Here is a 17,094-nt window from a genome sequence, read left to right as displayed (position 1 = left end):
GAAATATTAAGAATCAATTGAATTTGCAGGCGTGCCTGAGAAGACCCGGTGGGAAAAAAACAGAGTTAAACTAGGTCAGACAACACATATTTTTGTTCAAATGAAATCATAGGAGTCTTTTCATTGTATTTTCCACTGCGCCACTACGCCATGAACAGAATGGCAATTGCAAGTACCTGTCCTTCCCGTAAGTCATAGGAGATGAGTCTCATCTGAACGGGAGCGGTGCCGATGTGTGCTGACGGGGGCGCTATGGTCACAGAGGCCGTGTGGTTGGCTGCCAGGGGGAGGTCAAAGGGCACGGGAGGCACAGAGAATGCTCGGTTTACCTTGACTGTAACAGATGTCATACTAGCGAGGCTCTGCATGGAGGAGAAATAAGACACATAACATTCAGAGGGGGGGGGAAAGGGGCTTGAGAGTTACACTGCAAGTCAGGTCACTGGAGGGAGAAAGAGAAACCAGATGAATAAATCATGAACTCTCTGCAGAATAAATTGAATTCTACTCTATTATTACTAACGGCCTGTCGGCGCAAATGCATAATGATAGAAAGGCTGCTTTCATCAGCAGAAGGTAAAGTATGTCTGATATGGTTTTAGTGTTAGAACAAGGCGCTACAGTTAGCATGAGTGCGTGGATCAGCAACGACAATACAAGTACTGTACATCTTCTGTCACGTTTCCACTGCCAAACTGTGAAATCCACATTCATTCATTTTCTACCGCTTTTTCCTCATGAGGGTCGCGGGTGTGCTGGAGCCTATCCCAGCTGTCTTTGGGTGAGAGGCGGGGTACACCCTGGACTGGTCGCTAGCCAATCACAGGGCACATATAGACAAACAACCATTCACACTCACATTCATACCTATGGACAATTTGGAGTCGCCAATTAACCTAGCATGTTTTTGGAATGTGGGAGGAAACCGGAGTACCCGGAGAAAACCCACGCATGCACGGGGAGAACATGCAAACTCCACACAGAGATGGCCGAGGGTGGAATTGAACCCTGGTCTCCTAGCTGTGAGGTCTGCGCGCTAACCACTAGACCGCCATGCCGCCCTGAAATCCACATAATAAAGTAAATATTTATACTAATTTATTATAATAAATACTTCTCCATATGTGGCTGTTGGCCACGATAAGGATCCAACAGGAGCACTTCCAACATAATATTAGGGAATGGGACAGGATGGCACAGCGTTGTTGTCAATTCTGTCCCCCCCCCCAAAGTCATCTTCCATGACGCGGTGGGCGTATACAGAGGGCCAGGTCATCTAGCTAGGGGCATCATGATCACAAGGACGGTTTTTCCTCCGTGATGCGATTATGCGGAACTTCAAAAGCAACCGTTTCGGTGCCTCTTCCCTGAAAAGTGGAGCAAACAAGTGAGGGAAATGATACATTTTTCCACACGTTTGGTGCTCATAAACTAGGCTGTGGGGACATATATTACTGATAGATGGTGACACTTTTGCATAATAAGGGACCTTTAATAGGGAGTAGTCAGGGTGAGACTGGTGGGTATGGTCCAGTGGAAAAGCGTGTGTGAGAGAGAGATTCTGCTCACCGAAAGCACTTCAGTCTCAGTAATGTTCCAGAAAGTCTTCCAGAAATGGACGTCAAGATTCTGAGTGATGCGCTCAAATTCTGCCCCTCTCAACTCTGGATCGATGGCGTACTTGCCTGACGTAAAAAAAGAGCTGGCTGCTACACCTAGAGGGGTGGACGTGAGACAAAAACGAGGCAACACAATAAAATAAATGTCACGGCATTTGTGTCGCAGTGTGTGTTAGGAGATGGCAAGGAACAAGGAATAAAACTAATCAACAGAGATGAATAAAGGCTCAGAAAGAACCAGAAGAAACTCATATAGGTGGGGAAAAAGATAATCATGAGAAACACGCCAAACCTTTGAGATGTGTCTGAAGGCCTGAACAAACAATATTTTACTGACTCACAGCACTATAAACTTATCATATAAATGGTTTATGTCTATGCTGCTCATGCAACACTGAAACAAAAGCATTTCGGTATATAGCACAACCTTGCTTGAGGTGTTTTACTTCTCGTTGTTTGTAAGGATGGACAGTAAATCACAAGAATTTGTATCACAACCCACAAGCTATAACTATATACTATACTGTATCTATATAAACGGTTTTTACAGGAGTACAGCCTGCTATATGGATGAGTACAAAGGTACTAAAGAGGCTCATCAGCCCTCAGTACTACAAAAGGAGTGAGGATGCTGACTACATAGTACACTCACCATAGGGTGCAATACCTCCTGCCTCAACTGTCGTGAAGCAGAGAGCACAGGAAATACAGTGAAAGTTGAATTTGTTTAAAACCTGAAATGTTTGTTGAATGGATGCTGAGATTCATGTAACCACGTTTCAATTGTGTGTGTGACAGTAACGTCATTTAACGTCATTTAACGTCATTTAATGTCATTTAGCATCATTTAGCATAATTTAGCATCATTTAACGTCATTTAGCGTCCCCTCAATTAAAGACCTGCATCGGGTAACTTATTTAGCGTCTTTTAAGATGTGTGCTCCCAAATATTTGATTTCAGGCATGACTTTATGCGTAAAAATGAAAAAAAATTTTTTTTTAATATAAGTATAAATGCAAACCATTTTACGCTTAAGTAATTCATTCATTCATTTTCTACCGCTTATCCTCACAAGGGCTGGAGCCTATCCCAGCTTTCGTCGGGCGAGAGGCGGGGTACACCCTGGACTGGTCGCCAGCCAATCACAGGGCACATATAGACAAACAACCATTCACACTCACATTCATACCTATGGACAATTTGGAGTCGCCAATTAACCTAGCATGTTTTTGGAATGTGGGAGGAAACCACGAGAAAACCCACGCATGCACGGGGAGAACATGCAAACTCCACACAGAGATGGCCGAGGGTGGAATTGAACCCTGGTCTCCTAGCTGTGAGGTCTGCGCGCCAACCACTCGACCGCTGTGCCGCCTATTTTACGCTTAAGTATCTTTTTAAAATGTTTGATTACACACAATTTGCTCCCAACAGCTAGGAGTGCACATTCTGTTATATTCCATCATATTTTTATGGCATTTCTGACATATATCAGCATACATATGCAAATTCAAAGGGCATGTGAAATGTCAAGTTACCAAATGTGCGCTTGTGTGTTTTGTCCAAGTATAAATGTTTAGTGAAGGCTGTTCTTGTATTTACAAGATTGGTTTTACAAGATTACAAAATGACTGCGGACTAGCACTTTGCATTTCCAAAGCATGAAAGAGCATATAACTATCTAACATCTAACATATAGCATTAAAAAAAAAAACATAAAAGGAGGGGTCAAGGAGCACCGCGGAGGAGGCGAGGTGAGAATGAGAAGAGAAGGTCCTATGAATGACAATGAAGACGATGCTGACCTATTCCTGACTGATGCCGTCTGTAGTTCTCTCCAAAGGCCACAAGTCCTATGGCTATGGTCTGCAGAGAGGGTCGGATGGCTGGTGTGAACTATTGGGAGGAGATGGAAACAGACGAATGCAGTCAACGGTGACCTTTTCGGCGCTATAATCAGACTTTCACTTTGAAAAGGCAAGCAACAGCAGCTTACGATGATCATAAAGACACTATAAGACTGTATTTTTGTCAGTGATTTGTAAGCATTTTTTTTTTAAATTGCAGGAGGTATGTGGAAACATTTAATAAATGATTTCCCAGATGGAGGAAGATGTCCCACTACAAACAAACAAAGCGTACCATGCAGGTATGTTTATGTTTTACATTGAACTTTATGCTTTGAGGTCAAAACTATGAAGCATATTCCTTTCACGCTTTATCATCATCAACTCCAAGTCAGACACACAGTTCTTCAAATAGCGTCCCACCTGAAATCCCAGGCAGCGTCCATAGAAGCAGCCCTTGTGCATGGAGCTGTATTCACGTACGAAGCTCTCGCTGAGGCCACATTCGTCCCGAAAGAAGAGTTCGCCGTGGCTGTTATCGTGTAGCATTCGTTGGGCCAAGTAGAGCAGCGCCCTCAGTTGGCATAGAGCATTGCAGTACGCCTCCATTTCTCCGGCGTTGTGAGCAACGCGGAAGAAGATGCTGCGACGGTTGGCGGTGATGTAGCGCCCCTTGTGGATGATGTGAAGAAGGCAGCAACGCACCACCTTGAAAAAGTTAAGAATACAGTGATTTTTTTTTTATTTTCTGTCATTTAATCAGTCTTATCTACAGTATGTGTCTGTCTATTTATGTCAGGACCGTCCAAACATTTTCCACAAAGCTTTTTGGCATCCTCTATTTTTTCCCATTTGTGCTACTTTTTTTTTGTTTACAGTAATTTATTTCAATAATGTGACACACACCCACAAAAACAAGCAACAAATGGTCCCTGGACCACATTGGAATGTTATCATATGATGAAAGAATGTTTGAAGGCTCTGTCTTCTAAGCGCTATCGAGCGTCAAAGCCTGAGCAGCAGCTTGTTGACAGTGGTGCTTCTGGGTTGATTGACGCCCTGGGCGTGCGTAATGATGCCCACCCCCCTAGACAATTTCACAATACATATTTTTAAAACTATGAGTTACACACCGCCTCAAACTAATGATATTATTTTTAAGCAATTATGGTAATGGTTTATTTTTATTTGAACATGCATCATGTTACAATGGAATGCATCACATAAATCAACTCAGAGTTCCACAGAAGCAAAGCTTATTAAATCCTACACCATCTGTTACAGTTACATTTGTTCACTTCCCATCTTCCAGGTAGGATTTTTTTTTAAATTATTTCAGGGCTCGACAATAACAATGTACCGATGGCCCGGGGCAAGTTAAAACAAAATTCGGGCAAGTAAATCCAATTAGTGATATTCCTGTTGGGCAAGTGCACTTTACTGTGCTATACTGCGAAGAGTTTTTTTAAAAGCGGTTCTTGTTGGGTGTTGGTAAAACACGGACTGCGTAATTCCGGTGGTAATTTGCAAGCCAATCCTTGGAGATCTTGAAATGGACCAATCAGAATCGTTTATTTAGACCGCAGTCCGCGTTTTACCCACACCCGTTCTTGTTCGCGATCAACCAATCAGCGATGGTTTGACTAGGAAAACATCTATCATGGCGTCCCTGCCAACATCGTCTAATTCTTCAACTTTTGAAGGAAAACACCAAAAAGTGATGAACCAGTGCCTCCTAAACAAGTATTTTATTAGCGGCAGCAAATCAAATGATGGCACAGGTGAGTGAATCACATTGCTGTGACAATTTGAAGTGGTCACAATGAATCGATTGGATCCAATACCAAGTGCTGATTTTGCACAAGCTACAAAATCTAGCGGTTCCATTTCTCTGTGTATTTTTCTCACCTTTGCTTCACAAATGATTGTTTGACCATTGAGCATTTTTTTTCTGGATTACAAACACTTCACTGGTACACAAATGTGTCTATTCAATAATGTTTTGTTGTTGTTGTTGTTTTGTGCACAACTTATAAATATCACTGCTTACTACGACTACGATGTGTAAGGTAGTATGGCATGCCATGTTAACATACATCACAATTTTTCAGACATTCCTGCAAATACAATGCATCAGTACTATTATCTGATGAATTATCAGCGTATATTGATATATGGTATCATTATGGCAGTCTTTTCATTTTACATGGGGCAAGTTCAGGCAAGTAGTTCTCACCTTAAGGATTCCCTATGGGCAAGTCATTTTTGTTTTTAATGTAGAGCCCTGTATTTGTATTTTTTTTTTAACTTAAGTGTAAAGTAATGTAACCATATAGTGATATAATGGTGATTTTTTTTTTCCAAACCATAACAATCATGATCATAGATCAGTGGTCCATAGCTGGAATGTCACTGCCTGTGGAGATATTAGATATCCACCACACCTAGCCCTTCACAGTGGGTGGTAATGTACACTCCCTGGGCTTATGGAGGTGCCATGCGTGTCTGGTCTGAATATTCCGACTTTCCTGAACACTTGTAAACACTTCCTGTCAAATTCTCAGGGTTCAGTGCTCCTCCCCATCTTCTACGTCTGTTGTCCTCATTTCTTGTACAGTTTTATGGCACGGGGGACAAAGACATAGGAGTTTTTATTCTCACACAGATGCTCTAGGTAAATAAGGTTAAACCTTGACACAGGTCAAGTGATCACTAACTCTTTCGGCCACCAATCAATATCGTCTGACTTTTGTGTAAATAACACATGATCGGCGTGTGTCAATAAACGCCTTTCAAAGCTAAACACAAAAACCAATCGGCGTGCGTCTGCGGAGTCACATCGGGTTGCCAACAAAATGACGTGTTTCATATTGAGCTTGACACAGACTACATCGACCGATGCCAGCATGTTTGGTCACTCATTTGTTTAACTATTGTATCTTTGTTTACACTCTTTGCCTAGCAGTCGGCTGTACTTTGCATTGGCGGCAGCTAGCTAGTGTTATACACCTAGCTACAAATGTCACTTTTTACCATAGTGACATTGTGTTTTCAAAACTAATAATCAATGTGGTTAGTTCGGAGCTTGGTTTTGTGTCATGGGGAATCCACAAGTGGATATCACGTTCCCGGGGTGCATACTAACTATATGCATACATCGCATAAAGGTGATGGCCACACATAATGAAATAGCTGACAGCTCTAATAGTGATGAATGTTGGAGACCCCTGCAGACTGGGCATTGGATTTATTTTGTTTTTAGTTGAGCAGGACAGATTTCTATTTAATGACGATGTTTATCAATGTCATATTATTTTATTCTTCAACTGAAAACAATAATTATTCAACAGTTTACTTTCCATGTATTCGCAATTACTCCAAAACATGCTTCAAATTAAATTCAGGATTATGCCAGTTTTTTTTTTTTGTGTTGTGGCAGTGTTCTTCCTTTGAATCCGAGTGCAAGACTTGTCATGTATAAGCTTCCCGTGGTGACACAGAACCGGGAAAGAGGTAATACGACCAATCTAATCGTGTATTTGAAGAAGGCTTTTACATCACCGCGGCTTCCACAGGATGGCAAAAAGTCATTGAGTGGAAGAGAAAATGCCTCATTGAGCACCTCAAGCTATACACCAGATGCATTAAGAAGTAAATGGAACAGTTTTTCTCATACCTCCTGTTGCTGATTATTCTCCGTTTGAGTAATACCACTAGATCACACCTTTTCTAACATTTCATGCTACTAAACAAGTAAAAAAAAAAAGTATGTATAATCTGTACTGATTCGGATTTGATCAACATCGGTATTGCAATATTGGAATCGGCCCAGAAGCGAAAAAGTTATATTGATTAAAGTTTAATTCTTTAATTAATTAATTTGATAAGCTTGAAGTTTGGGGAAATAAATGGGTTGACGTGTAAAAGTGAACATATGTGTCAAGGTGTGTTGCAGATTATTTAAGACTATTGCGGGAATAAGAGGGATTTAAAACGATGCAGACTCAGTTGTGGTAGGCTACAGCTTTGCGAAGGTCATGATGTTTCATCAATAACTGGGGGAGATAAAATGCAGTGCTGCTGCAGGAATTTATCTAACCCGATTTCTAACATAAAATCAATCTGTAAAACAAATGGGCCGACCTTGAAACAAAGTCATATGAATCCAAAGAGCAATTTCTCACAGTGAATGTGTAGTAGTAATATAGAATGCTCAGAGAGACAAATGCATCCTGCATCTTACCTTGACTAGTGAGCGATAGCCGTTGGCGGGTATGTGTGGGTCAAAGTCGAAATGGTGGTAGACGGAGGCAAAGCCAGAGATGACAGGCTCCAGACTGCGAGCGTGTTCCTGGATCAGCTTCATGGTGTCCACCAGCCGTCTGGCAGCATCACCTTGTGGCCCTTTGGCCCCTCCCGAGAAGAAGGTGGCGTTCTCCTCGCAGACATTGTACAGGGCCACAAAAACCGCCTTGGTGTCCATCACTGGAGGTCAAAACACAGAGAAAGCATAAGTCAAACTGGGAACAAATCATACACGGAAAAAAACAAAGTATTAAAAATGAGTAGTTATGCTCTGATCCATCAGCCACCGATCAGTATCAGCATATTTCCATGAAAATCACATTATTGATATATGCCTTTCCATGAAGGTAGTATTACTACAGCCCGCAGTGTAGTGTATCACGCTAACTAATGTCTTGGCCAGCGTCCTGCTCCCACTTTCCGTGCCAAAACAATAACAATAATGTCTGCCATGTGTTTGAGTCCCATGGTGTGATCACCAGTCAAACACTCGCCCGTATGTGCATGGCAGTCAGAATAAACAAAAATAACCAGAAAAATAATTGAATTTGTTGGAGAAGATAACCGGCCTCTCTTAGCAGTGGAAGACACAGGTTCGCTGAGTGCTCCCTCACGTATCCGGTAGTACCCAGTAGTTTCACATGTGATATACTCTCCACAACCTAAGTCAAAATTAAGGTGATTTTATGGTTCTTCTGTAACCAATAGGGGGGATGCAGCCAGGAATTCTAGTTTCCATGAAAACAAAATAAATCACATTCCCCTGCCAAATAGCAATCATCATAAATTGTGTATAATTAATGCATGTGATCGATATTGGACGATTTCAGTCATGGACAACTGGTATTGGAATCGGCAGCATAAAATCCTGATTGGAGCATCCCTAATAATTAGAGCCCCGAGGGGGATGTGCAAATGGATACACCAGATACACAGCTGGGAAATGTTTTGTGTCAATGCCATGCAGCATCACTTTGATCCCAAATGATCCCACGCAGATCTATCCTGGATCGATTTCCACAACACGATATACTCTGAGGAACTGTTTGTAACCTTAACCCGTAAATACTATATCACATGGTTGTTATGCTTACACAGACAAACTCAAGTTCTGTATTTCCCTCATGAAAAAAAAAAAAACTTTGTCAATTGATTTGCTAAGTTTAATTAGTAGGTTCCAGTATACCCCCGTGATGCTAGTATGGACAAGTTGTACAGAAAATGGATGTAGGTTAAATGAATGATTATGCCTTACCGTCATTGCCATATGAGAGCCATATCAGAGGAAGCTGCCATAAGTCTAACAGTTGTTTATATTCATAATAAACACACACCTTTTTGTCTTTGCACATGCATGACCAGCCCGTGATGAATATTCCTACTGGTATCATAGGCATTGTGGCGATTGGGTTCTGAGACATGCTGTAAGCGTGCGGTTATTTGCCTTGGCCGATTTGTCGCAGAGATGCTGTGAAGTCCACCCTTCAAACAGTAATCCTGCAAGGCTTAATGGGGCGGATTGGGGCCTGCAGTGTTGTGGAGGGAACACGCACTCACTGACATTTGCAGTCATCCCATGATTTCACACAAACATTACATTATTCTGCTCACCAGTCTGCTGGGATTTTGTAGTGTTACTATCAGAAAACTTGAAAAACTTCCATAAACTGCACCATACATACACCGTTTTAAGTAGCATTTTGACGTACACGTGTACTGCCATACAAGCGCAAAAAACATATATATATATATATATATATATATATATATATATATATATATATACGTATATTTTAACCCTTTGCAGATTCTACAAATAACAGTATTATTAAATACACTATTTATTATTAATTTGCTTTGTCACCTCCAATGCATTTTTTTACTTTTTCTGTATGCAGCCATCAGTGGAAAAAGTTTGGACACCCCTATATTCACACATAAAAGCAATAAAATACCCATAAAACACTTATAACTTTAATGTAAAATGAACTATATCATGCAAGTGTAAAAAGAAGTTTCCCACCGGTTTGCTAAACCATAAAAATATTAAATGCTCTACTTTGACTTATTAGTAGGGATGTTCCGATTCATATTTTTGGCTTCTGATCCAATCCTTTTTTTTTAATACATACTAAGCTTTTGTTATAACATTCATTCCTGGAATTGAATATGGTTATGAAAATAGCTCTCCAGGCATAAAAAAATAATGAAATAATAATTATAATAATAATAATCATAAATAATTCTGCAAAAGTTTGGCTGAATTTACTTTTTTAATTCACAGCAAGACCATCTGGCTTTTGTATCACACCTCTGTGAGTCAAGTTTAATCCCATAAAAGATACAATTTGAAAAAATGGCAGTGAAAAATACTTTTCGGGTAGGATTAATCAATTCACGCGGTTAAAAGATTAATTTCAACACTATATTTCAACACTATAGTGAAGGGTACAGTGTTAGTTTCGGGCAGAGCATTTGACACGTTCAAGCCATCCATCCATCCATTTTCTATGCTGTTTGTCCACACCAGAGTCCTGGGGGTATGCTGAAGCCTATCCCAGAGGTCAATTTGGCCGCAAATCAAAATCCACATTACACTGCTTGACAGAATCTCTACCATCAGCACCACCAAAAAAAGACGAAGGCAAGTGTAACCTCTGCTACACAAAATGATACCCACTTCTCATTCAGAAACAGTGTTGACCCAAGGTTAGCTAATGAGATCCTAGTGTCAACAGTTAATTTTACAAAATATTCTAATGTTTCATGTTTACTAGTGTTCGTTTAGTAGTTTTCAGTGGTACACAACGGCTAGTTGGCCCCTCTCGTGTAGCTAATAACATACCCAACCACCTGTTTGTATATTAGTTATACAGCTTTTGTATGGCAGTGATTCCCAACCTTTATTTAGCCAAAATACATAATTTACATAAGAATAATCTCTAAACACACAACCAAACAAAAACATTGTCTGACTGGCAACAGGTGGATACTCAGGTTAATTACTATGTACCTCCATCCATGTGACTATGAGTTACACACTGCCTCAAACTAATGACATTATTTTTAAGCAATTATGGTAATGGTTTATTTTTATTTGAACATGCATCATGTTACAATGGAATGCATCACATAAATCAACTCACAGTTCCACAGTAGCAAAGCTTATTAAATCCTACACCATCTGTTACTGTTACATTTGTTCAAATTATTTTTTGTAATTATTTTTATTTTTTTAACAGAAGTGTAAAGTAATGTAACCGTATAGTGATATAATGGTGATTTGTTTAATACATTAATATGTATGAAATGGATGGCCAACTATAAATTATTTGTAGTGAATAAATAGTAAAATAACTTTCAAACCACTTAGGAGAGACTTAGATTATTACGGCAGATCTATTGAGTTGTCATACAAAAACTGCCGTGCCACGGCACTGCCATTGGGAATCACTATTGCATGAGATGGACCTAAGGTTGTGGTCACTACGTGCAAGAGCAAACTGTACATGGCCTTCTCCATTTGTGGTCAGCAGACGACTGCATATCTTAAGCAGCCCTTGATTTCCTTCTCATAAAAAATGAATGACAGCCTGTTTATTGCTCGTATTAGTGTGGCTGTTTAGCTTAGTGTGAAACTAAAAGCATTGAGAAAAAAAAATACAACAAAAAACAAGTGTTTACCCGCATCCAGATTCAAGCTGTCCTTGTATGTGTCCTCTCTTGTGAGCGTGGAGAAGAAACAGAGAATGAGTGAATGAAAGCAGAGCAAGTGAGACACAGATGAGGAAGGGATGGCCCACAGGAAAATAGGAGATAGAAAAGATGGCTGGGGGAGGGTTTCCTGGTTTTGCCCTCCCTTTGTATGCGAGTCAACTTGTCAGAAGATTCCCAAAGACAACACGTTCTCCTCGTGTGTCCTCTCAACTCTGTCCCCAATGCTGCTTTTAGAAGCCGTCTGAACCAAAGCTCTCTGACTCATTCGCCATTGGTGGTTTGCTGCGTGTGACTCCGTCTGACATTAAACCCAATTGGCAGATGACTTTGGTTTGGGGGGGTTGGGGGGACAAACCAGCGAAGAGGCCATAAAAACATTGTTTGTTTTCCCTCACATTGTGCCCTCTGTTCTCCATTCTGTCATTCTTAACCACAAACAAACACCTTCAGATATGATATTTCATAGTCAGTAAATGATCATTTTGAGTAGAGTAGTGATTCGGAAACACTGTGCCGCTGGAAATGATACAATTCCCACTTGTTGCCATTCATTGAACAATAATAATATTGTTAATAATATTGTTAACATTAATAGGTCATGGCAAGCTTGACATCTTTCTCACGAAAAGTTTGGGATGTCTCCAGTCGATATTCATAATGGATATCAGGCAAATAATAACACTAAAACAAGTATTTGATTATATCGGGCTGCATCTAAAATCTATGATATTGGCACTCCAATACAAGCAGTTCATTCCAGACTGTGCCCCATCACATGATCAAACAGTGCCCCAACAGAGCCCACCCACGTGAGCACCATAATAGCGTGACCCAATATGTTAAGCACAGAATAGTAGGGGTGTGTATTTTCTGTTGAAGTCCGAAAAAGACATTGCAGCAGTGTTCAACACTTGTCATGCACACATTTCCCATGGTAGCGCAGCTCATCGTGCATTTTAAGGATTTTCGTAACGCCACATTTGGAAAGCGTGAGAAACTCCTGCAGGACGACAATAAGTCATTAGCTGTAACAGAATAACCAACCCCTGTCGGGTTTAAACACTTAATTGAGTCCCTCGAACCCACATTATTTTCTACCGCTTATCCTCACAAGGGTTATGGGCGTGCCGGAGCCCATTTCATCTGTCTTGGGGCGAGAGGCGGGGTACACCCTGGACTGGTCGCCAGCCAATCACAGGGCACATAAACAACCATTCACACTCCCATTCATACCTATGCACAATTTGGAGTCGCCAATTAACCTAGCATGTTTTGGGGATTTGGGAGGAAACCGGAGTACCCGGAGAAAACCTACGCATGCACGGGGAGAACATGCAAACTCAGCCACCGGAGCTGCCACTGTACTGTGTATAAATAATATATACTATAAAGAAGTAAATACTGTATGTCCGTTTTTCTCATATGTACTGTTGCTGATTATTGTTCTTCGTTTGAGTATAATCACATTGTAACATTCCATATGACAAAATAAGAAATAAAAGTATGTAATATGATTTGTGCTTGATGTCGGTATCGACTGATATTCAATGCTGCAACCACGAGAAAACAAAACAACCATTAGGGATATTTTTTTGAAGAACAGAAAAAGTTATTTGAGCCAAGTGTGGAGAAATATGAAAGTTCAGTACACAGTGTGAATCCTGCCTGAAGGCATGAACCTTCACCCACTTACAGTAAAGAGGCACGTGTATGAACAAAACAAACAAGTGGAAATACTTCCAGTTCTGTTAAGTTAAAATAACAGCCCCCCCCTCAAAAAGTAAAAACAGGTGCATTCTAGAATACAAACTATCTCATTATACATCATTTTCATAGAATATTACACCTAAAAAACTAGTCCATTTGCAATGTGTTATATTATTCCATAAAATCAAGTGCTGATTGCAAGCATTGACTCTCTATTTTTAGCAAGTGTGAATAAAATTTATTTTTGTTAATATTTTTGGGTCCCTAGAAGGGATTAATCAGATTTAGAAAGATTGCCTTGGTTTTCGTACATTATCGTTTTCGCCTAACCTTTCAGATGACTTAATGGCAAAAACTGTGGTTCAACTATATTTGTTTTGTCAACTAAAACATAATGCAGAGATGTCGAAATGTACTTTAAAAACAATGCTATATGTTAACCCCTGATATAAAGAATTAACATGTGTGTTTTTGTGATATGGCCACAAAACGCTACTAGTGATGGCACTGAAGAGTGTAACGATATAACTGTAAATAATTGCACAGCATCATAACACGGTACATTCATACATACATCTCCCTCATGAATCAATTACAAAAATCCCAACATGCTATTTGTTAGAGATGGGTCAACATGATAACCACCAAGTCTTCCTTTTGACCTCCCTGCACCTAAAAAGCGTATGAGGCTTTCCAGATACGTGATCCCCTGCAAGCGTTATGACCATAGAAAGTGGTGGTTTTGCACGGGTAAGACGAAGAGCATCAAACAACGACAAAAAGCAGTGACCCCTGTCCCAGACATGCACACACGACTCCAACGTGAACAACAGGAAACACGCAACAATGGCCGTGTGCACACACACACTCCTACAACACAATTGCATACAACTTTGCAATGCCTTTGCAAAGAGGGGAGGTGGGGGTGTGGGGGGCATGTAAAACTAGAAAAACAGGCAAATTAACATTGTTGCATCCGGGGCACCGTTACAAACGTACTATCCACACAAAAAAAGTAGAAGCGGAATGCAATACAATTAGATGATGAGAAAGCGTGTGGAAATCAAAAAGGCGTCAGGCTCATGAAAGAAACATTAACAACAAAATCAGTTTGTTTATAGCCAGAAGTAGCAGTTTTACGTCACGTCGCAATAAAAGACTATGAATCTAAAGTAAGCAACACAGTCAAGACACTAAGTGGCGTTCCTCAAAGACAAGAACATCCAGATGGGTGATAAATAATGTTGTGTGATGGGTCTAATGCAGCATTTACATAAGAGAGAACACATTAACTTTAATATTTGTAAATACACAGGACTTGATGGTCAAATCGATGGTAGTTACTTGAGGCGCGGATATTGAGAGTGGCGTGGGAACTTTATCTCGACCATGGGAAGGATGTCAATTTTGGGACACATCGTCAATAGTGTAGCTTTGAATCAATGGACAAAAGTACTGAAAAACATGGAACATTAAAAATATGGAATAACGGAAGTTGTCGTGTAGCTCAACTGACAGAAAGTTGGCATTAATAACAATGAAAAGGAATTTAACTCATTCTTGATCTGCAGGTGTCAAGAGACGATACATGAGATTGGGTCTACGAGTTTGACAGAAGACAAGATTAACATTACTTTACATTACAAAAACATATTTCTATATTGCAATCTACAAATTTAATTTCTACGTTACCATGTTCTGCAATCTACCGGCACTGTCTCCAACCACCAGGACAAAAACTGTGTGACTGACAAAAGGGCTCACTCTGATCATACCGTTGTTCTATTGTACAAACTTAGCAAGTTGCTGAAAGCAATGCACAGAGTGAACTTTCTGGCAAAATGATCGAGTTAATTAAGTGATTAATGTATTAATTTATTATCATCCAAAACCTAGTGGCAACAAGACGGTTTCTTCCTTAACAAGAAATCTCATTTTAATCTTGCGAGATCTTGTGACACCCATAGAAGACACCCACCGACCAGGCATATACAGTAATTAATCTCCCTTTGCATGTCACACTGAACTGTACAGTACACTGAGAACACATAAAGGACAAATAAAATACTGTAATTACATGTAACGGTACTAAAGAGAAAAGCTTGTCTTACTTGTATCCCTGTGGTTGTCTTGCGGGCCTTTGTTCTTTATTATATTCTCAGTCTGGAAGAATAAGCATCTCTTCTACTTCCGGATTTCCTTTTAACAGTGCATGGAATGATATCCTTCTGGTATTCATTAGCATTCAATACTCTTTATCCTAAATAACGGTGGCAACAGTTGATAAATTTAATGGCGGTCAAGTGGTTAGGTCAAGTGGTTAGCACGCAGGCCTCATAGCTAGGAGACCCGAGTTCAATTCCACCCAAAGCCATCTCTGTGTGGAGTTTGCATGTTCTCCCCGTGCATGCGTGGGTTTTATCCGAGTACTCCGGTTTCCTCCCACATTCCAAAAACATGCTAGGATAATTGACTCCAAATTGTCCATAGGTATGAATGTGAATGTGAATGGTTGTTTGTCTATATGTGCCCTGTGATTGGCTGGCGACCAGTCCAGGGTGTACTGTGTACTGTGCCTGAAAACAGCTGGGATAGGCTCCAGCACCCCTGTGACACTCGTGAGGATAAGCGGTAGAAAATGAATGAATGAATGAATGAATAAACAAATGCTACTATTAAGCTATTGACTTACTTTTACACTTTTAGAACTTAAACTACTTGACTACAGCACAATGCATGACTCAAGATTCTGCAAATCTCCCTTTCTTGCCCCACTTCCTTAAACACTCATGTCTATTTCAAATCACCAATAGTTTTTTTATCAGTATCATTTCCAGCTATTAAGATGTTTCTGAACAAAACAGCCGGGCAAGCCTCCATTGTGCACGCTTTTAGACTGTGGAACCTTGACTTGAACTCCAATCCTTCTTCCTGTGATGTAGGAACCCAAATTCCCACTCATCCCACTGTGCTGCCACCGGGAACAAATGACTCACACGTGCCACTCCCGCCTCAGACTTACATTTGGGTCGGATATATAAAAATGGATAAAAGTCCTACTTTATCACATGGACTCGGATGAAATGATTGAGTGTACTGTACTGACGCACATCCCGTCTCCTTGCTTTGACGTCACAAATGTCACCACAGACCAACATCACTATGACTAACAATAATGTACACATTCGCACACTTAAGTCTATTTTTAATTCCCTTAATAAGAATAATAATAATGATGTACCTGTTCAGGTGACTCCTGTCAGTGTCGGTGGCTGCAAGCAGGGACAAAAACGTTTAATAGTGCGCATAAAGTCCTTAGTGACTATTCTACCTAGCAGCTTAACTGTGTGGTGGGATGTTATTAACATAGAGGATATTCCCTTACATAATAAATAAGATAAACATTCCTGTAAGAGAATAGGCTGACATTACACGAGTTTTGATGTATGGAGCTAAGCGGCTAACCGTACGGCTTAAATCCTGCCTGTGTTGTTAGCTGCTCCAACAAGCTAGCAAGGAGGCGTTGGACAGAAGAGCCCCCCCTCTTCTGTGACAGTTCAAGCTAGTAGACGTCATACAGAAAGACAAAAAAAAGCCGGCGACACGCACTCACCCACAGGAGCCTCTTTTTGTTTGGACGCGCGTCTCCCGTTCACATCTTTGTCAAATCTGGCGCTCCCGCCGCCTTTCTTGCTCGACGCCATGTTCGTCCACTCTTGTTTATGCTCTCAAGTTTCTCAGTTACCGTACCTGGCTAGCTTAGCCCAGGGACCGCCCACACCGGGTACGACAGCCAATGGGAGCGTGTGTCGAGACCGTTTAAACCAATCATAATATTGAGTGGGTTGGACAAGTAACTGCCTTCAGATGTAAATGGTCAATGTAAACTCCCAATGTA

General features: G+C 40.6%; 1 protein-coding gene across 8 annotated transcripts in view; it reads right to left on the bottom strand.

Moving 5' to 3' along the window:
• lipeb (lipase, hormone-sensitive b) overlaps positions 1–16,970 on the bottom strand; it is a 32,305-nt gene extending 15,335 nt beyond the window's left edge. Inside the window, exons 1-9 of one of the 8 annotated variants that reach the window (XM_058053231.2) lie at positions 16,810–16,970; positions 16,438–16,468; positions 11,457–11,494; positions 7,711–7,952; positions 3,891–4,175; positions 3,426–3,516; positions 2,272–2,298; positions 1,570–1,715; positions 177–362 (exon numbers count right to left, since the gene is read on the bottom strand). In XM_058053231.2, coding sequence (XP_057909214.2) covers positions 177–362; positions 1,570–1,715; positions 2,272–2,298; positions 3,426–3,516; positions 3,891–4,175; positions 7,711–7,952; positions 11,457–11,494; positions 16,438–16,468; positions 16,810–16,900 — 1,137 coding nt within the window. In that variant the 5' untranslated portion in view covers positions 16,901–16,970. Of the gene's footprint in view, positions 1–176; positions 363–1,569; positions 1,716–2,271; positions 2,299–3,425; positions 3,517–3,890; positions 4,176–7,710; positions 7,953–11,456; positions 11,648–16,437; positions 16,469–16,809 lie in introns of those variants that run through there. The other 7 variants (XM_058053230.2, XM_058053232.2, XM_058053236.2 and 4 more) reach the window with 7 other exon arrangements.
• Positions 16,971–17,094: the final 124 nt, after the last annotated feature.

This window comes from Doryrhamphus excisus, linkage group LG5 (genome assembly GCF_037039965.1).
Source record: "Doryrhamphus excisus strain RoL-2023G ecotype Guam linkage group LG5, RoL_Dexc_Guam_v1.1, whole genome shotgun sequence".
Lineage (NCBI taxonomy): Eukaryota > Metazoa > Chordata > Actinopteri > Syngnathiformes > Syngnathidae > Doryrhamphus > Doryrhamphus excisus.
Note: the sequence above shows the minus strand (reverse complement) of the source record. Positions and strands in the feature narration are given on the sequence as shown.